The 21,617-nt window shown below is 35.4% G+C and overlaps 1 protein-coding gene and 1 pseudogene across 1 annotated transcript; one reads left to right on the forward strand and one right to left on the reverse strand.

The window, feature by feature from the left end:
- LOC136281855 (uncharacterized) overlaps positions 1–21,617 on the reverse strand; it is a 418,311-nt pseudogene that overhangs the window by 2,421 nt on the left and 394,273 nt on the right.
- Positions 822–17,102, forward strand: LOC136281655 (uncharacterized). Its single transcript, XM_066168354.1, has 11 exons — positions 822–989; positions 3,593–3,967; positions 5,283–5,549; positions 5,757–5,990; positions 6,892–6,995; positions 7,614–7,672; positions 7,814–8,010; positions 9,979–10,104; positions 11,353–11,383; positions 11,618–11,810; positions 12,474–17,102. The coding sequence occupies exons 1-11, from the start codon at positions 920–922 to the stop codon at positions 12,591–12,593; spliced, it is 1,776 nt and encodes a 591-aa protein (XP_066024451.1). The 5' UTR covers positions 822–919; the 3' UTR covers positions 12,594–17,102.

Consider the following 21,617-nt stretch of genomic DNA (forward strand, 5'->3'; position numbering starts at 1 on the left):
CATGTTTAGGGCGTGAAATGGTTAAAAGTCACGAGCTTTTATTATCACTTTCACGAATGGGGAAGTCTTCGAGTGCGTGAGCGACAAGGTATAGAAAACGAAAGAATGGTTTATATACGGATAATTTTTCATTAAACATATCCTCAAAAAGGGAACATGGATATTTTGTTTGATGGTTTAGCATGACGCGGAAATTGTAATTTCAGTAGCATTTTTCCTCATAGCACCGCAAGGGCAAGTTAAATTATGAATTGTTGGTCCTCAGAGGAACTTTTCATCGCAAACGTCATGCTAACTGATTAAAAGGAAAAGCTACGCGGGTGAGATAATTTTAGATGTTTTCTATTGTGATACTGGCGAAGTGGTCGGTTTTACATAGCCCTCACCGACCCAACCAAGTTATACCAGCGACCGGACAATGCTACTCGTGTAATAAAGATGGTATTTCACCGTAAATTGTCATATTTATTCAACATGGCTTTATATATATGAATGATACAAGAAGCAAAATATGTCTTTCGGTTTCGATTATGAAGGGATAATAGTTCACGAAAAAATCATTTCATGGCCCGGAAAAATTGGAATGTCGAGTTTTATGGCCAAATATTTATTTTCATTCATTCACATTGTTTAGTTCAGGAAATAACAGGGTTTTAATAATACTGCATTGCTATTTTATGAAGGAAAAAGGATGTGAGACTAGCCAAGATTGGGATTTGGCTTATTTTGGTTGGTGACATCCCCAACCGCTTCCGGTATGTTAATAGTAAGGACATTTCATAGCTTGTCCTATGACGTACTTATTACAAATTTGGAAGCTGCGGCCAAGGTCCATATTGGGCGAATTTTTACTGCATACTTCCTTGTTTATTCCTCCGTTGGAAACCGTGGTAAACAGACTTCTGGATGATTACAGGCTATGGAGTCGTTTCCAGTGATATGGTGTTCATTTCTGCTCGTTAATGTTCAGTTTCTTGTCTCGAAAGTAGGTGAGTATCTTCTCTTAATCATAAGAATCTTTGTACTGTTTGAGAACGTCCTGTTTCAACAGCTTCAGTTGCCATACAGTTTGTGTAGTTACGTATGTTCGCCAAAGTCAAAAAGAAAAACAGTGAGTTATGCACGTTTTATTATTACTGCTACTGATAAAATCCGTGTCAAGTAAGACGAATTTATGAATGCTAGCGTGTCTAGAATTATCAAGTTGATATTTATAATATTCTACCACGAATGACTCCTCTTCCAAACTTTACTCTTTTCCTCCAAACCTGGGTTCTCTCATATTTTCCCATGAATTTCTATTAAAAGGGGTATTGAACTCTAAGCCATATGAGATATTTCGTTTTATTTCATAATCGGAGTAAAATAACCGTCAATTATTGAGAAGAATCAGGAGCTGGGTGAATAGGGGAATGGATATCTGCTAGTCTGTGCTGTTTTTCATTTTTATCTATCAAGGCCGATGATATTTTCCATTAGATATCAATACGATAAACTTGGAAGCCTTCAGAAGTGTAAATATGCTGCATATCAGTGTGCATATACATTTTTCTTTTCTTCTATAGTTCTGAAAATTTACCAGACCTTTTCGCATAGTTTAGTGATAAATATGTTGGTGTTTGAGCTTGAGAGAGAAGTCTTTATGTGTGATAGCAGATTACAAACTTGATTGGTTGGCTTTAGAAAATATTTTTTACTCACTTACGTCTACCTCTCTTTTGGTTTCTTTTATTTCAATAGGGTTTTTTTTATTTATTCAGTACACCAAACATAACTTCCAACTCTAACATTACTACGCCACTACTTTAAAATTTTTATCGTATTTTACCAAAACTGACACGCACTAAGTTAAACATAACTTACACTTCTACATTTACAATTGAAATCACATCTATATTACTATTGGAAAATCAATAGCCTCAGTTTGGTGTGAAAATGTGCGCAGATATTTGTTCATGGACATTATCTGTTCTAAGATAAACAGGAACGAAAAGGTTTTTAAAAACAGCTGAGCAGTTGGTGAGTGGAATGTTCACTCTTCATTGTTCTCTGGCATGACTATGAACAAACAGACATGTCCCTTTTTGGTAAAGCCACAAAAAGCTCTTTCATCTTGAAGTTAAACAAAAACTTATCATAGTGCACAAAGGGTTTGAAATTGGTGAATAATTTATTTGTGGATATTCCTCTGGTGAGTTTTCAGTCAGGTGATGCATTTAGACCAATTGCTGACAAGCAAAAGTATTTAACAGATTATAAACATATACATAATACAAGCAGTTACCTAACTAGTTATAGGTTTACAAAAGGAAAAAATCTGAATAAACAAAACAACAACCTGTGCCTGCATTTATACTTTATTGTAATTTTTATAACATCTGGAAGTTTTGGAGGAATTCTCATCAATCTTGTTAGTTTTATTATCAAGTGAGGGGCAAACCTTGCCAAATTATATTAAAAGTACATGTAGACATGATCATCTGGGACTTAGAACTAATTTAGCGGTTAAGTTGTGAACATAAAGGAGTGACCCAATTTTTTTATATGGTGTTTTTTTACAAGTGCCTTTCACTAGTTACCTGCACAAGCCAAATTCCACTATTTTCCATTTCTACATATATGTCATATTTTACCTCACAGTCGCTTTATAGTTGATAAATATTTGCATTGTAATGTGATGATCTTTGTTTACAAGGTTTCTCTTGCTTTCAGAATGCATTTTTATGTGAACACAAGTTTTTCTAATAAGAATAAAGATATGTGGCAATGAATATCCCAAGTTCACTTTTATGAGAAAAGCACAGGATTATTTTCGTCCACTAAAAAGTTACTGATTGATCCAGCTGCCAATGTTTACATAAGATAATTGAATTAAATCAATCAGCCAATAAACTTGCATTGTTCCCATGGTTGTTGTTTTGCAGTAGATAGTAAAAAGTTGAAGTGATTCACGGTATTAGAGTATGTGCTTTACCTAAAAGGTAGCATTAAAAGCAACAATGCTAAGTCTACACTGTATTAAGTCTGGCGGTCGTTTTTGCATTGTTATTTTTCCAAGATGATGGCATCACACTTTGGCAATTTCAGGACAACTAATTACCACAGTGTCTACACTTGAGTGAGTGAGTAAGTGTCAGTGATTATTTGCATATCGGAGTCCTCATAAAATTTTTTTTGTTAGCTTCAGGTTCCGCACATTACAAATGAACAAGGTTGTACATGAACAAGCTAAAGTTGCCTGAAGGGATGTCCTTGTGAAGAGTGTGCCAAAAGATAGCTACCTCAGTGTTTTGCTTTATGAGTAGCAATTTTCCACATATTTGCACATACTATAAATTGGTTTTTACCTGACCAGCTGAGACCAAATACATTGTGTTAATGTTGAACTTCTTGAGAATGATTTTATTATTGACATTTTCTTTTACATATTATATATGTACAATTATATGAGTACATTGTTCATGTCTATTTTGAACTCATCCCTCTTGGCCAGTGTTTGTTTGTGTTTGATTGTAACATAATGATATTGCAATTTTCAGACAGATAACCTGGCCTTACTGTATGTTGTATTAACTGGTCACTTTCTTTGTAGATGCAAACATCACATGGACTCTTCCTTCTCCACAACGTGGTCCAGTTAGCAATACAGACATCTCAGTTCGTACAACTTTCAAAGTTTTAGATGGTAGTTCTTCGGAGTTGCGTTTGGAATGGGACTTTACCTTATCTGGTGAATCACTTTTTCGTTTGTCTTGGAAAATAGATGGCAATGACCTAATTGGGACTAAAACTGCATCTGGAGCCGTTAGATTATTTCCAGTCTTTCAAGGACAATTTAGCATCAGTCCTAATGATCGTGCCACACTCATAATCCACAATGCAACAGCTGCTGATGGAAAGGAAATCACATGCATTGTGAGCACTGATGTAAGGGATTGGAGTGATGTAATTAGTGTCATCATAAAAGGTGAGTGTTTATTTTGTTGCTTTACTAAATGTATATATGTATGGCTTATTCAAGTATCTTTAGGATCATTTTGCGTACTCCACAAGGGAATTTGTATCATGGTTGCTGTTGACTGTATATAAACAAGTACAGTAACAGTGCATCTGTGGTGTGAGGAAGAAAATCAAAGTGGATGTGTGATGGGTAATTGTGGAGGATTAAGAAATTTTTAGATGTACATGTTATCGTAGCAAATATTTTATTACTGAAAAGTGACCTTCCATCAGTAAATCTCATCATACCTCTTTTGATCACATAATAGGGGAATTCCTTCTTTGAGGGATAAATTTGGTTATATTTTACAGTTGTTTTTTTTTTCAGATTGTAGGCTGTAGATTAGAACCCATTTCACATAGATTTTACATTGTTGATAAATGAGAAAGAAGGAAATGAAATGGTTTGATGCTATCTTTTTGTTCTGTTCCACTCAGTTTTGCTATAATTCTCTGGAGTGCTGAAAGTGTGTAAGCAAAATCATATGTCTCTAAATCTTTTTCCCACATTTGGCAAAAAATCATTATGAAATAATAAGAGAGAAAAATAAATCTGTTCTTGGGCCCTCTCCTAAGGACAGGATATGTTGATGAGTAGTTGTAGCAACTGATTCAGTTGAATTAGAATTTTATGTATATTCTTCTTCACACTTGGAACCAACATCATTTGGATAAAGTGGTGGAGTCAGACATACACACAAAAATGGCTCTGAAATACTACATAAAAAGTTTGACAAAGTGGACAGTAAATTACATAATCAATTAACGATCATCCACTTATCATTTCACAAAAGGTGGTTGGGCAACTTGTTCCATTCCTTGTTGATCCTCACAAAGAAGGAGTATTAGGTGTAGTACTCTCCTCAACACTCAAGTGTCCTCCAACCCAGTAATTTGCATCTCTCTTTATTGTACATCTTGTCTGTTTTTGACCAAAAACTATTTTTGATGCTCTTCATTGTATGTTTTCAATGGCTACATGTAAAATCAAAGAAGCTATCCGCATTCAATGGGAGAGACCTACACTTAATCACCAATTTTATCATGTTAATTTAAAACTTTCCTTGTACTGGTAAATGCATACATTGTTTTGTTACCATTGTTTGTTTTGTCCAATCAGTATTTTGGTACACACTTTAAATTCAACTTTGTACTTTGTACTATTCAGAACTGAAGATGACAGAAGAACTGTCAAAACATGTTTTTAAAAAGTTTCATTCATTTTCTTAAATGTCATTCAAGTGTATTACATTTTTTTCTTCCATGCAATTTTCTGCTATCAGTTCCAGCAAAAATCCATCAAATTAGAGGTGAACAAACTGTTCTTGAAGGTGGTAACTTGCAGTTAACATGCAAAGCATCCGGTAAACCAGAAGCAAACATCACCTGGACGAAAGAGAAGACAGGGAATCATGGAAATAGTGTGCTTCAAGTAGGAAAGGTGCTGACTATAACAAAAGTTAGCAGGAATGATTCAGGAACTTTCAACTGTATAGCATATAATGGTTTTGGTGAAGCAGATAGCCAAACAGTTCATGTGAATGTCACTTGTGAGTATGCATTGAAAAAATTTTAACCATGTTGCTAAAAAGATAGGCACTTTCCATTTCTCTTTTGTGTTGTAATGTGTGCTGTCATTTACTTGGATTGATGTGTCAGATGTACTTGTTCCCTTTTGGTGACAATTGACTCTGTGTATATTTGTGTACTAGATACTGTTTCATAATCTGATTTTTACTTTCAAAATTGATCTACAGATCCACCCAAGATTGTTAAAACTAAAACTGAATATTTTGTGGGCGTAAAACAAAGTGTAACTCTTATATGTGAAGCAGAAGGAAACCCTCCAGCTACTTACAGTTGGATTCCATGTGACTCAGAACAAGGTTGTGACAAGAATACTCTTCATATTTCACAAGTCCTTAATGATGCCAACTATACCTGCAGAGTGGCCAATGTACATGGAAATGATTCAAAAACTGCCAATGTTTGTAAGTCACATGTACATTGTAGTCATGTATCTAACAGCTCTATCTTCATACATGTGCCAACATGACATTTTGTTCTCAGAGTTGAACCAGGGGTTAGTCTGTTGGGTTGTAAAAGCCCAAATAGCTTTTACTTTGTCTGTGGATAACTCTCTGTTTCCTTTAAATAATTACAATGTATATACACAATATTGATTATTGCATATGTATTACATGTAAAATACAAAGAAAGCAGTGCAGTAGTTTAAGCTTCAGATGGCTTACACAGAGATGAGTATCAAAAGTTGGGGAAAAACTATAGTCAGGGCTTCTGACAAGGTACAGGAAAAATTGTAATTGTGTGGAATGTTTTTTTGGGAAAATGGAGATGGGGTTTTAGTTTTTTTATCTTTTAGTCATCGTAAGCTGAAGTACTTAGGACTTGCATATTTTACAGTGTACATCAATTTTGTAATGTTTTCATTAAAGCAAGAGAAGCCAGATGACACCTTGCTGCATCTCTATATTTTCCTCAAAGCCATGCACTTGAATTTGAAAGCAAAAAGTCAGTTTGAAATGAGCAACTGACTTTTCCCCTAAATTGTTTTGCTCTAGTATAAGAACATTTTCAAAATTTTTGCCAGACTGTTTCTCTTGTTCATGCTTAGAAAAAAAAGACAACAACAAAATCTGTCATTCAATGAGCAATGAACAAAATCCACAGATAAGAAATATGATGAGAATTTGACCAATGCCCGGGATTATGTAAGCTATGGCAGAAACAGAGGTGTCAATTGTCTCTGATGTTGAATAACCCTAGAATGGTCCTTAAGCTTTTACAAAACCCTGGTTTTCAAACAGATTACCTTTAGCAATAAAAAGATTGAGTAAATCTTGTAGTAATGATTTTTCTCCTACTTCACAGACATTGGAGGAAATGTGATTAACATAACTATTGTCATCACAAGTGAAACATGTATAGATGGAAAATACAACCAATCCTTATTACTGGAGAAATTAAAAAAACCAGTGAGTTAATGTACATATAACCTAGATATTGTTCTCAAAGCTATTAATTTAACATACACTAGCTTACATGGACAGATTTTTTTGTCGCAAATAAACTGTGTGCCTGTGTTGAACTTCTCTTAACCTGTTAAATTATTAATTATAGTTGTCACTGAGTGTTGGTCACTTCAGGGTCAGAGACTGATGTGCTGGCAGTATTGTGATTGAAAGGAAATTTGGCTCGTGGAGAATGTGTGGAGAATATTTCATTTAATTTTACAGTGTTTCTTGAATTCCTAGATTGTATGCAGTCTGTCAGAATTCTGTCAAATCTTGAACTTCAAAGCTTGTTACAATATTCTTATTATTTAGTGTTAGCCTAAGGCAATAAGAGGCCTGTTGCTTTCTTTCCAAATTTATAAAATAAGAGGCAAGTGACAGGAAGAAGAACAATTATTCATTGAAGTAGCTTTCTGTAGAAACAACTGATAAATACTCAGAGACTGATTCTCAGTAAAACAGCCATTATCAATTTAATACATGATGTACATGTATTTGGTGTCATCCTCATTTGTTCTTATATGTGTAATACATGTACACTAACATTTTAAGACAAATGATTTAATTACTTACTTGCAGCTTGAGGAGGCTTTTGCCGATAAACCTGGCTATCAAGGAGTGCAGTTGATAGGTGTGAGGTATGGGAGTTAATGGGATTAAGACGATTGCCAGTTGCTCTCGCTTCCAAATATTTAAATTTAGAAATTGTATTATTTGCTTTTTTGTTATCTGTTTCCCATTTCATGTCACTCTAACCCTCAGTTAATGTCTGTCTTAAGGTGTGGAAGTATCACTGTTGACCTTGCACTAACATTCAACTCCACTACAAAGGAACAAGATGTTCTCATAACACTTAATGATGCTGTGAAAGATGGAAAGCTGGGAGAGTTTAGTGTGGGTGCCATAAAAGGGACAAGGCCTGATGTGGGACCAACAAGTAGAGGAACCCCAACACCAACTGATGGTCCCTCTGAGGGTAAGTCTTCATAACACTTCCTATGAAATTTTTGCATGTTGATAAATGAATGCCCTTGCCATGTGCTTGATTGGAAGCATGTTTTTAGGGGTGAGAAACATGTTTTTGAAAGTTACAATAGTTTATGCAGAATTGTTACTGTGGCAGGTTTTTACAGAGATCTGAAAGCTTTCTGTATAATGATAATGATAACTATGACAACAAGAGCTACAATAATACACTTTACTTTACTAGGGTAAAATTATGGGGTAGGGGCAATTGTAAACACCAGTGATAACCTTTTTTAAATAATAAGTTACAATTACTGGTTATATTTGCACTTGAAGCTCATTTATGGATTCAGTTATCTCGAAATCCAAAACTCGATTTACTCTTAAGACCCCATTGCTGCCATGACATTGCCAACTTCTGCTTCATCTGCTTAAAGGAAGATTGATGTCTTTCTATCTCACTAACATCGCTAAATTAGCCTTAGAGCTTACGAGCAGTGTATTTGAACTACGAAATCAAGTAGCAGATGTAGATCATTCACATAATGGGATATTTAGAGCAGATATGAACAACCCCCAATAGAAGAATTACATAGTAACATAATTTCATAAGTTCGTGAACAATATCAGCCATCCAGGCAAAGTTATGGGTTGTGATTGCTCCATTCTGCTTCTTGTTGCTTGTAAGGAGTATGGTTCTCTAATTAGGTGTGGTCCTTTTCTTGAAACATGGAGATGAAGATAAATAAATAGGATTTATATGGAAAGTATTTCACATGTTAATCTCGTTTTTGAATCTAGACCAAATTCTATCAATTTTTATAAAATCTCTGTATGTTCAAAATATATTCTGCACAAGATATCCACAAGCTCGCCATAGAATCACTTTGATTTAATTTCGTGACCACCTTTGGCTTTAAGTTTCACTGTGCTTATATTCTTAAATCATCTACTCTAAACTTATTTAAAATGTCTAAAGCAAAAGAAACAACATAATCGTACTTGAAATGATAACTTTTCACGCGAGAAAAATCTATCCGCAAATTTGTAGAGTTGGGCACCCCAACTGTTAGTTCTTAGAACAGGTATTAATGACCTGCATTTTCAAAAATATCAACGAAAGATGTTTCGTTTTGTCTTGCCTTGAATAGCTTGCTAATGCGTTGGCCAAGGCAGTGACTCGTATTGGTTTATGTGGAAGGGTTATAGGAAGACAAACTGTGGCTTTGTACGAAAGAGATGGTTGAAACGGCTAACAAGAGTTTGAAGCAGCACCTTTTTTAATCTTGAATACGAATTTATCCCTCTATTTGATTCCTGAGCCAAAATTACATCTGCTATTATGACAATTATAACAGAGAAGGTCACTTTGCTCTTTTTCTACCCGAGCGTTACAGTTTTCGGTGCTGAAAAATTTTTTGCATATTTTTTTACAAGGAATAAGACATATGACTTTGCAGAAACTATAACGTATATTGTGACTCAAAACTATTGGGAGAGAGAGCGAATACAGCTCGTGAGCTGTCTGTGTTATTGCTCCATAGCTAAACTCACGAACCGTTAATATCTTTACAACAGTGAGAGGATAGCTGTTCAGTAAGATCACTTCCACACTTAGTTTTCCATGCTTTCTTATTTTTATTTGTCTGTTTCACCATGTAGGTGTACGTGTATATTCAGTCGTGTTTTTCTTTTAATTCCTTTTGAATGCGACTGAACAGTTTGTTTAACGGTAACATTTTGAAAACCTTATCATAGCATTCAGGTGACAGTCATTAGACCCTGTGTGAAACCAGGTTATGCCTCAGTGGGACTTCCAGAACTATGAACAATTTCTTAAGGAAATATTTACACAGTTCACTCATGATTTCATTGAAATATCACCTGTCCAAACATAGTGATAGAAAGCGTAGCTTCTAGATTGCTAATTACACTTAGCTGTACTTATCTTGAATCATTGACGGTTTGTGTCTCGTAGGGTTCGCCTGGTGGATCATTTTGATCATTGTGTTAGCGGTAGTAATCTTTCTGGTTTTAGTGGTCATACTTGTTAAAAAGAAAGGCTCATGCTCTCTTCCCGTGAACAATGGAAAGCGTCCAAGGGGTGAGTATTTTCCATTTTAATCTATCTTTTGATTGTAGACCAATTTTAATCGATTTTGTAGTTAGGGTGTCGGGGATAATGAAATGTTTGTTTGGCATATTCTAAAATTATTTTATCAATGAACATAATTTTCTTTGAAATTATGGACCATGAAGCATTCGTATACACTGTACATCCCAACTTGTCAGAGATGTGGTCATGTAGAGACTGAAGTCTGTTGACACGAAACTTATTTCTTCTGGGATCATTACATTACCGAGTTTAAAATTTATCATCTTTCTTACGATGGTAACTTACTTGACGCTTTCAAAATCGCCGACTGTAGTAGTCTGCGGGACGTGTATGAACATATGAACCTTGTGATGGCTTTGTTCACCGTCTCAGGGTCGGTACCTCATATGTTTTCACTGTTGTCTTCCTTTTTGTTTAATTTGTTATAAATAGGCAGTTGTTATTTTTGAAACTGCAAATTGCACACGCCCTACAGGCTCCCGACATTTTGTCATTCTGAAAAATATGCATATGTTTTTCATGGTGACCAAAGGCTAGGAAATGGTCAGGGAAAAACTTTCAAGGAAGTGGAGAAAAGTCAGGAAAATTTATTTTGTCAGAGAAATTGTACGTCTTTAAGAGATGTCATGGAAAAGTGAAATCCCAAGTGAAAGAAACTCATTCAGCTTGTCTTGGCCTCTTCTGTATGAAAGATGACAACGCCTAACATTTTGCGACGTCAATGTTACTTGTGAATATTGTTCAGTATATTTGATTGACGCTAATAAACATACTGTTTCCCTTGTAATGCAAGCTCGAGTGGTGTAGGAATGAAATTGTTCACCTACCTCTTTCTATTTTCACAATTTTCTAACATTCAAACCGTATTTGGTACAATTCATCCAACATGAAACATTTTGGTTTGGAAGGATATTTTTTATTCATTGCACGACAACTGGCTGATATTGGGTTTCCAAGAAAATCAATGCCTTTTTTCGGAATTACCAACTCATATACACTGCATGTGATTTGCTGAAAACAAAGAAAATAAATTCGTGGGGAGGGTGGCTGTAAGGCGAGGTTGGAGGCCATTCTTAGGACCTATATTTTATTAGAACTGTTAGTTCAGTTGGTCGGAAATTTCATATTTGTCAGGGAAAAGTCAGAGATTTTCAAACACGTCTAACTGTATGTCGCTTTTTTTTTTTTTTTTTTTTTTTTTTTTTTTTTTTTTTTTTTACACGCTACTGTGAGAAGTCCACTCCGATGAAGGACGAGGCATAGCGATGTAAGTGTTATTTAATGGCTGTTTTTTTTCTGTTACCTAGGAGTCGTTTGTTTTTGTTTGTTGACAACCACTGGTTGTTTGATTGTTTCGCTTTACGTATATTTATTCAGCTTTGTTTTAAATTTCTTTAAATGCGAATAAACATTTTGTTTAACCATTTCCTTTTAAAAACCTTATATCAGAGGTAAGGTAGCAGAGGGTTTCAATTTAAAGAAAAGTCACTGTACATTGTAGGGAAGCGGACAACCAGTACGCAGCTGCGGGTCCTAATGTCAACTATCGAGCCTCCAATCCATCGTCTGAGCCTTCAGTGACTTATGAAGTTGCTATTAAGAGTTCTGAGGGAAGAAGAGGGAATAAAGCAGGTGCACCGAGAGAGCAGCTTCCAGAATATGCAGTGGTCGATAAAACCAAGAAGAAAAAGAAGGTAAGGTTCCGCAATGAAGGAGCTCTAGTAAACGGATCTTACCTTTTGATTGTGACCAGATCCCAGTAAAGTTTGTTTCATAACCGAATGATCAAACACCTGTATCACTTTTCTCTGTACCATTATTTATACTTACTCAAGACTGCATTCCGCTGGTAAAGAAGTTAAGATGCAAAAGTCGATACTTCATAGACTGTAAGGAGTGGTGTGGACTTCTTTTAGAGCGCGTCTGTACAAGAGAAAGGAAGCACTATAAAAATACTTCCACCAAGCCATTTACTGATAAAAGGAACGATAAGGAAATTTAAACGTTTAAATTTTGCAATTGTTTAAGTCAGTTACCATGGAAAACCAAGGCGTGGTGCCATTGTTGTGGTTAAAAGTTCATGCTTGACAACGGGCGTCGATGTTTGATATCAGTTAGACAGCATTCGTTACCATGCCTACTCCAAATCATTTTCCGCCCACAACGATACACACCTATTCGTAGTCCTCTGCTTGTTCGCGTACGTGAACCCACCGACCGAAAAAGCGAGTCTCCTCCTTTTGGACTCTTGCATCATTCCAAAAGTAAATTTATTTTTGATGAACCGTTGTTAGAAGAATACCTACGATTGTCTGTTTCGTTCAATTACAACCTGTTTTTCTTTGTATCGCGGGCAGACACCTAAACCCGGCGAGCTTCAGTATGCTGAGCTTGGTGAAATTACTGGTCGTGGACAGAAGGGAACAATGCCACGTGTTAGTGGTACGGATACTGTGTATGCGGACATTAAATCGTAGAGGATGTATGCAGCTACTGTACAGCTCAGAGATACTTGGCCCTAAATACGCGTTGAAAAAGCGCGCACACGCGAGTAGTTTTTTCAAACGCACTCAAAAAACGCGCGCGAAATAAGCTCTAAGTATGTAGGAAGCAGTCTTTTGTGTTACCCTTTGTTTAATTTTATATTACTGAAAACATTGCGTTTTAGCTTGTATTTAGCATTTTAGCACAGATTCCAGCGCTATTTCACGGGTGATCTTTCTTTCACATTTTAAGAATTTTCATTATTAACTGGGTCCAATTCAAAGGGTTGCGAATTGCACTAGTGACTGACATTTTGTAACAATGACTTTGCTTAAGAATTCGACTTTGCTAAACAATTACTTTGCTTAAGACATCCAGAATTTTTCTAGTGTCCATGCTGATGGCAGTGACACAACCATTTAAAAAGGAAAAACCTCTTCTTTGCCAGGTGCCATCACAAGAATCTTGTTTCCTGTCAGCTTTAAATGCAGTCAACCAACCTTTGTACTTTGAATTAAGTTCCCACTGCCGATTGTAAATGCAATTTCCTCTTTGACCTTTTGAACTCATTTAAGACACAAAAAAACAGGACCAGAGACGAATAAATTTTACACTTCGCAGCTTCTTCGCGCTACGTTTACCTCGTGGTTTCATTTGCCTAGAGGGGGGCTAAACAATGCACCTGGCATACCCCAACGAAGGCGCGGTTACTTAGATACCTTGAATAAAAAACACTGAAAGTGGAAATGCGATCGTCGCAGTAAATTTTCCAATTTAAGCAATTAGAAAGAAGAAGCCTGAAAAAAAAAAAAATCAGGGCTTCAACAGGATTCGAACCCGTGACCTCCGCGATACCGGTGCGACGCTCTACCAACTGAGCTATGAAGCCATACATTGGGAATGAGGTCAATTTATTGAGTTCATATCTTCCCGTACAGTGAAATGATGTGGAGTTTATATGAATTATTTCATATAAACTCCACAAAAAACACTGAGTTGTCCTGCTATAAAAAGCTTGGCCGTTTTTTGAGACGATGAGTTTCTCAACTGATTTTAGATGTTGACGCAATCTTTTCAATCTTTTCATGTCAAAATGAACTTACTTTACTGTATCCTCAAGTATTCAAGGACTTTTTCATAAAATTCAAGCACTGCTTCTCCAAATTCAAGGAGTTTTCAAGGAGAAAATCATTTTCAAGGAGTTTTCAAGGACCTAGCAGTTTTTCAAGGAGTATTCCAGGCCCGTGCGAACCCTGTGATACCACCGGAAATTTCATCCAAAAGTGTTGCAAATTGCACCAGTGATTGATATTTTATAACCATGACTTTGCTTAATTAAGGGTTCGACTTCCAGAATTTTTTCAGTGTCCATGCTGATGGCAGTGACAACCATTTAAAGAGGAAAAACCTCTTCTTTGCCACGTGCGTGAGCACTTGGTCACTGATGGGACCTCTCACATTTTCAGACTTAACGTAATTATCCACAATGTCGCACTCTATGTCCTAATGAGTGTTTTTCTTCACAATGGAGGCAATTCAGTCACCATTCAAAGTTACAAAAAGGGTAAAACAAAAGACTGCCTCATACATACTAACGAGCTTCTTTCACGCGCGTTTTTTGAGTGCGCTTGAAAAAATTAAACGCTTGCTCGCTTTTTTTTTAACGCTCTTTTCGCGTGCATTTAGGGCTAAGTACCTATGAGCTGTACCGTTTTTTCTCTATGTGCCTGTTCCTTCAGATGCTATCAAAACTGCTGAAGTATTCTGCTACATGGAAAAACATAATGCATAGATTTAAATTTGTTCTCAAAAATGTGAGAAGTTTCAAATCATGTGGCGTCTTATCGCCGGCCGGAAGTACCACTATAAAGCTACAGAAAAGTCGTAGTTCACATCATCCTATTCAGGAAAATCTTAATTTAGTTCATTTTCGACGACCTAATTTTCGCCTTCGCGATAAACAAAACTAGTTTGGTTAATATATTAACGTGAGCGCATTCCATGTAGCAACGTATGAAAAATAACCACTCGATACCACGTCCTTTTCGTAAAAGAAAGAAAGAAATCCCGGAAGCAATTTTAAGTCTTTTTTTCTTTTTTTTTTTTTGTCAAGTATCTGTGTTCATTCCTCAAACTTAGAAAACATTGAACACCTTTGATTCTTCGCGAATGTTTACAATTTTAGTGCTTAGGAGATCAAGAACCGTAAGAATACGAGAACCACAAACTCAGCTATGTTGCTCTCAGCTTGGTAATGTTTTCCCATTGACGGCACAATAACATTTTTTCTTGAAGAGCATTGTTTTCTAAGCTTGACAGTAAATCAGTTTTTGCTTAATTTGGGAAAGTGGAATGTACTTCAGCAGTTTTGTATGCACAGCTGGTTGAACTTGTTCAGCGAGCTTTCAATTTTTCCTTTAATTAGCTCTTTAGCGTATAAAAATTTAGAATAGATATTCTAGCGGAACCGCTGCAACTTAAAAGTATTTTTTCCTAATAATCACAAAATGGTGCTACCTAGTGGCTAAGCAATTGATTTTCACATTATTTTAAACATCCCACAATTTATCCAATAATTTGTTGGGTGAGTAAATTTTATAAAAAACCGCAGTTTAGTAGAAAAATTCGTAATATCCGATTCGAGATGTGCAAGGATGTGTGGCGAGTCGAATGTGATGACCCTCTTTCCATGTCTTTCTTTCTTGGTGAAATTGGAGCAGATCGTAGATATAAACGAGCGCCTCTAATGTGAAGGTTATTTCCTTTAATTAGTAAATTTGTGAAAAAACCATTTCAGTGAAAGATCTGGGAAATTTTGTGTGGGTTTGTCTTTTGAGGCACTTTTTTTGTTATGTTTCCCCGTTCAAATAATCTCTTAAGATTTCAGCGCTATTTTTAGTCAAGGGTAGAATCATTAATTGTTGATTTTTTTTTTATATGAGGATGTTTGGAGTATAATATCATTATATAGTATCGCGTAAGAGCATAATACTTACATAATACTGGGTGATTTCAAAAGAGCCATAGAGTACCACAACCTACATCTTAAAATAGCTAAAGAAGTAGGAGACAAGCATGGGGAGGGTAAGGCTTATTGCAATCTTGGCAATGCTTATGACAGTCTGGGTGATTTCAAAAAAGCCATAGAGTACCAGAACCTACATCTTAAAATAGCTAAAGAAGTAGGAGACAAGCATGGGGAGGGTAAGGCTTACTTGGGAATTTTGCACTTGGCATATTTTTCTTTGTGATTGTGATTTGTCTTTCCATTTATTTTGATTAATCGTAATGTGAATTTTCCTCGATAAATTAAGCGTAATTTCTCTTTGATTTTTTTTAATATAATTGTCTAGTATGGGTGTATCTTCTTTCTCAAATGTTTAAATGGTAGAAGAACTGAAAAAATCTTTACTATTGATTTTGCCATCAGGTAAATTAAGAAGGAATTAATTTATATGCTTAGACCTTTCTTTTTTGTAGTGTTGAATTAGTCGATTGGTAGTTTTTTTCCACTCTTAACAGTTCTAAGTATATGCTGTGTTTAATGGCGCAAATATAACCAAAATAATGAGTATAACTAGTGATTACACAGCAGATGATTGTAGTCAAATCACGTGATTGAAAATTTGAATCAGTTCCTAGTTTTAGAACACGTTTGTAGGTGCTTGCACGGCACATTGAACACATGAGAGATCTTTTCTCGATTTATTGCATTAAATTACTGTAGAAGTGTTTTTGATCATAGCAAATCATTTGAACGAGTTCCTGTTACGAAGGATTATGATGAAAAAAAAAATGTTAAATCATTGTATTCTATGAAGTTGTAGCTAATTTTAAGGTAATAATTTTTTTATATTCATGAAAAGTTTAGATTTCAGTAGATTTACTGCTATATTGTAGCCACGTCAGTAAGTTTTTATCAGTTTCAAACTGCATGGCATTGTACCAGCCAAGCAGTGGCTATCGAGTGTTACCTGGAGTAAGAACATCGCGCAGCCTGCCTATTGTTTTAGAGAAATTTACTTCCAGATTATAGATCTGTGGTAATTTTGGCGAAACTTGACCTGGAGAGAGCTCTTATCGTTCAAAGATTACGTGCGTTTCCCTTCCCGATCCTTTGAAAGATACAATTCGGATTGAATTAAAATCCAAACCGGTGATCACCTGTTGTTCAGAGGGAGGTTCTTACTCAGGAATTACGAGATATGGTAGCCTATTAGCTGCTTCACTTTATTAATAAGCTTATTTACAGTAACTACAGTTATAATAATGGCATTTATATTTACTGCAAACAGTTCTAATCAGTGCGAGACAGTTGCCCTTAACTTTCTATTTTGCTGTCCATCTATGGTGAGGCGTGGTCGTTCCATTTGTAATAGTGACGCGACTCTCTCTGCAACGTCCTTTAGAAATGGGTATTTGTCACGCTGATACTGAAGTACTATCAATTGTAGCTTCTATATTGTGTAGAATTTATGCTTAATAAATGCTGATAAAATCAATTCGGATGATTTTGTTTGGTGTTTTAAATAATCATTTGAAAGCGAAGGATACAGGTGCGCCGTGAAAATTGCAACTTCGAAAGTTGTTTACAAATTTCCTTTACAAGAGAGGTGCTTAAATAAAGAGTCGACACAACATGTTAAGTCACAGCAAACAGAAAGCGGGAGAATCATAGGTAAATTGAGACTTCAAAGAAAAGTCTACACGACGAAATCGTTGACGTTTGCTTTGAGCTGCTTGTTGTAAATTTTCATGTCGATAAATTGCAACAATTTGCTTTAGAGGATGATGACAATGGATATGAAATTTATTACAGAGGGGACAACATTTGTTTGTGAGTAACAAAAGAAGGTCTTAAAACAACTCAGAAAACAAGTGGTCAATTTGTTTTCAAACTTTTGTTGCCTCAAATTGATTAACCCTTTACACCCTGAGATCATTTTGCATCTTCTCTATTCTATTCTCTATAAATTTCCAATTGCACTTGAAGGAGAATTTGTTCAACAATCAATGGGTTTTTAACTTGGTGATCATTTCCTTTGTTCTCATGACCTTATTGTTTCATTCAGGGGTAATACTGTGAGGAGAATTTAGTTGTTAGTCACTCCCAGGGGCTGAAGGGTTAAATGATGCAAAAGTATAGCATGAATACAATAGTTTTAAACAAATTACTAATTTTTGCATAAAAAGTGAAGTGAGTTGCAGGAAACACCATGATCTGGAGAAAACAGAGCAGCCTGCTTTGCAGAAGAATATAGAAAACCTCCATTTCAGGTAATAAGGGTGAGGATACATGAAGGAAACTCAAAATTAGTTAGCTTTTGGAGCAAGCTTAATGTTGGACAAGTCAGAATAGCAAAGTGGTGCATTGAACTATCCAGCATGTTTTTCTCTCACAAGATGGGGGTTTTAATCTTCTTGTGTTTCCTTTGAATCATTTAATTCACCTTAATCAAGTCCATGCTATTAGCCTTTGTCCTTGAAACACACACACTTTCACACTTTTATTTTTCATTTTCTTACATATTACAAGATATTCCTTTGACCCGCGGATAGCAAATGATAATTGAGGCTGGTCAAATTTGTTTATTTATTTATTTTTACTGACTTAATTTAATTACACTGGAAATAAAACAGAAATGAAGAAATATAACAAAGTGTAAATAAATCCCCACCTTATGTAAGGTTTCCTTATCTTTCATAAGTCAGTGGATGTAGTCTTGCATCCAGGTCATATTGCCAGCATCTCATCATGATCTGGTACTTGGTGTTTGTGAAATGGAAATTATATGCTTCTTAGCCATTAAAATATTCAAATGAAATCAGGAAATTAACAATTAGGACATCAATCACGTGTGGCCCAACATAAGCTATCTTGGAAGGAGCTAAAGACGAATGATGAATGGAAAATGTTTGCCATGATATATTTGGCATCAGTTTTTTAAATAGCGAAGTCTTTAGGACAAACAAGAGGGTACACCAACTTGCAACTTATCATCCACAGGTTGTGATTTAGGCATTCTTTATCCTTGCTGAAGTTAGTTGGAAATTTTCCTGCCATCTATTTGTGGAAAGGGTGAACCTCCTAAAGATAAACAAGAAATTTGTAAAGCCACTGGTAAATAAAACTAAATTATATATTTCATATTGATCTCATTTTGCCTCAGTGACCACAGGAGCATATTCATGATAAATAATGTATATGGTGTGTGACATGTTTAATATCACTTTTATAACCATAGGTTACTAACAAATTCATTTACACAATTAAAGTGGAAACATCAATTTATCCTCACAGAAGGTCCACATTTAAATCAAGAAGGTGAGTGCTAGTTTTACAACAGAATGTTAGATAACTTAAACCACAACAGTGAAACTAAATGAAGATTTAAATGTTCATAAAATGACATATGCATAATAAATAATACACGATTCAAATAATATAGTCTGCAACCACATGACAGAAGGATGATTTATATGGTCAATTTAGACAAAACAATTTTCACAACATATCTGTTCCTTGATGTTTAAATAAAATGCCTTTTTTTCACTTTTACAATTCCATAAGTTTACTGTTTATAATACAGATGGTGAAGATCTACCCAAAGGACCACCTCCTTCAAGTGGAGTAAGTGTAGAATGGAAAATAATATATTCCTTTTCTTCCATAATGCTATAATTCCTCAAAATGTCATGCATCTGTATGCAATTTATCTGTCCTCTCTTTAAGAAGTTGGAAAAATGACATCACAGCCTCTATAAAACACAAACCAACAGTAAATCTCTGTGCAATGAAGTTATATTAGCTCACTGTTTACCTTTACCATGGCATAAATAAAATACCTTCTATTCCAATTGACAATTACATAAGTTTACTGTTCATACAACAGATGATGAAGATCTACCTGAAGGGCCACCCCCTGCAGGCAGTGATTTGGATAAGTGTCAACTGTAAAGTAATATTTTCTTTTCTCCTATAATTCTATGATTGAACCACGAAATGTCATGCACCTGTAAACAGTAAATAGTGTTTCCCCTCTGTAGAAGTTAGAAAAAGTGACACCATAGCCTCCCTGAAATACAACTTTCCTAGTAAAGTTCAAGCAATATGAAATGATGTTTCATTAGCAAACTGTTTTTCCTTGGCCATTTCCAATAAAGTAGAAGTTCATAATTTGCATTGTTATCACTTGGTTCAATATTGTAACTTCAAAGAAACCTTTTCTAATACAGTTATAGAACTTATGCAATGTTTTTAATAAACTATTCTTTTTTCATAAAATTGATGTAGACAAGCAAATTATGGAAAAAAAGGAAAAGGGTGGAAGAGATGGAATAATAAAATGAATTGAGTAGAAACCTAACAACAACTGAAATTACAATAAGCTGAGATATCATTTATTTTAAATGTCATTTTCCACAGTATTCTGAAATCTTAATTTATCATGCTCATGCAAAGAAATTAAATTTTAGAAATAATATGGGTTCCAAGAAATATTCCTTAATCTGTAACAAATAGAGATTATTCCATGGAAAGTGTGCACAAATGAGTTTTTGAATTGCTTCAAAAAAAAAATCTCTATTTGTATTAAAATAAATTTAATTTCTTAACAATTCTCATATAGAAGATAAAGATAATTTCTCAAAGATTTAAAGGTGAGAAGGAGAAAAAAAAGGTGATACTAAATGATTATTTTTGACTGTTTACAAAGAAATTAAAATTGGGATGAAATAAGAACCTCTTGAACATCCATTGCCCAAGTTTCCAATACATACACATATACAATGACCATTTTTTTCCAGTAACATAAAAACTGCAATATGCAAGCATTGTAGGAAAGATAAAAATCAATGATAACACAAATAAGGATTTCAGGGTAATAGGGTTATTTATTCAGATCTTGTGAGTATAGTTTTCAATTGGGTAACATCTCCTTGTAAGAGCGTTGTCTTATTACAACTTCTAATTAATTTCTTCCCTCCTTTTTTTCCTCTCAAAGCAATGAAAAGTGCTTCAATTGTGGAGGGAGAGGCCACTCCTACAAGGAGTGTACCTCTCCCTGTGGAAGAGAAAGAGGAAGAAAGTGAAGAGGCAAGAGAGGAGGAAGAGGGGGGCATCGTGGTAGTGGCCAGGGGGGTGTACATGGTGGCCATGCTCACCACATCACCTTAAATTTTTATTCAAAATATTAAAATGGAATTAACTGTCTCTCGTTCATGATATAGATGTCATTGCAGCAGATAAATTCAGCTATACCTGCAAATAAAAATTTCTCACCAAGCCTGAGCAACATACCAGAGAACCTTTTTTCCTGAAGTCCTTACAAAAGCAACCGATGGTCAATATTCACTGGTAGAACTCAAGCAAGCAAAGTTAGCAAGTTCATTTATTACATTACGCTTGAACTAAACTTTTAAATTTTAAATATGCTGCCTTTCAAAACAAAAGTACACTGGTTATGATGATTTTAGTGGACCAAATCAGTGAAGGTATTTGCTTCAAGACTGCCTTGCCATATAGCGATGCAAATTAAACCTCATTTTCCTAACTATTACAAAATGGACAGCCCCCAGTGCTGAGGATATAACCCATTGCCAAACCAAGCGTTTACGCAGAATTGTGGGAACTAATTCAGTCATTTCAGTCATTTCTCCTAAATCTTTCACCTTGGACTAGCTTGGAAATTTTTCAATAGAATTGAAAACCATCAACTATCACACACATGTTTAGTGATGTCTGTGGACATTCCACCACATAGGCTGATTTATGCATCGGTGGCACTGACTCGTAGGGTAACGTGTGTATTACATTGTACTGTCCAACAGCACCACTCAAAACGGCTATCTCAGAGTTTCTACAACAACCTTAATTATTGGAAGCCCTGGATGGCGAAAACATGGAGCGGTTACAAAAAGTAAGGTCTACGAATTAACATACAAATTATAATCAACGGTAAATATCTCAAAAAACAATTTTCGACCTCGTCGTTGACAGTCTTTATCAGAACGCGGTA

Source organism: Pocillopora verrucosa, chromosome 6, assembly GCF_036669915.1.
Source record: "Pocillopora verrucosa isolate sample1 chromosome 6, ASM3666991v2, whole genome shotgun sequence".
Taxonomy (NCBI): domain Eukaryota; kingdom Metazoa; phylum Cnidaria; class Anthozoa; order Scleractinia; family Pocilloporidae; genus Pocillopora; species Pocillopora verrucosa.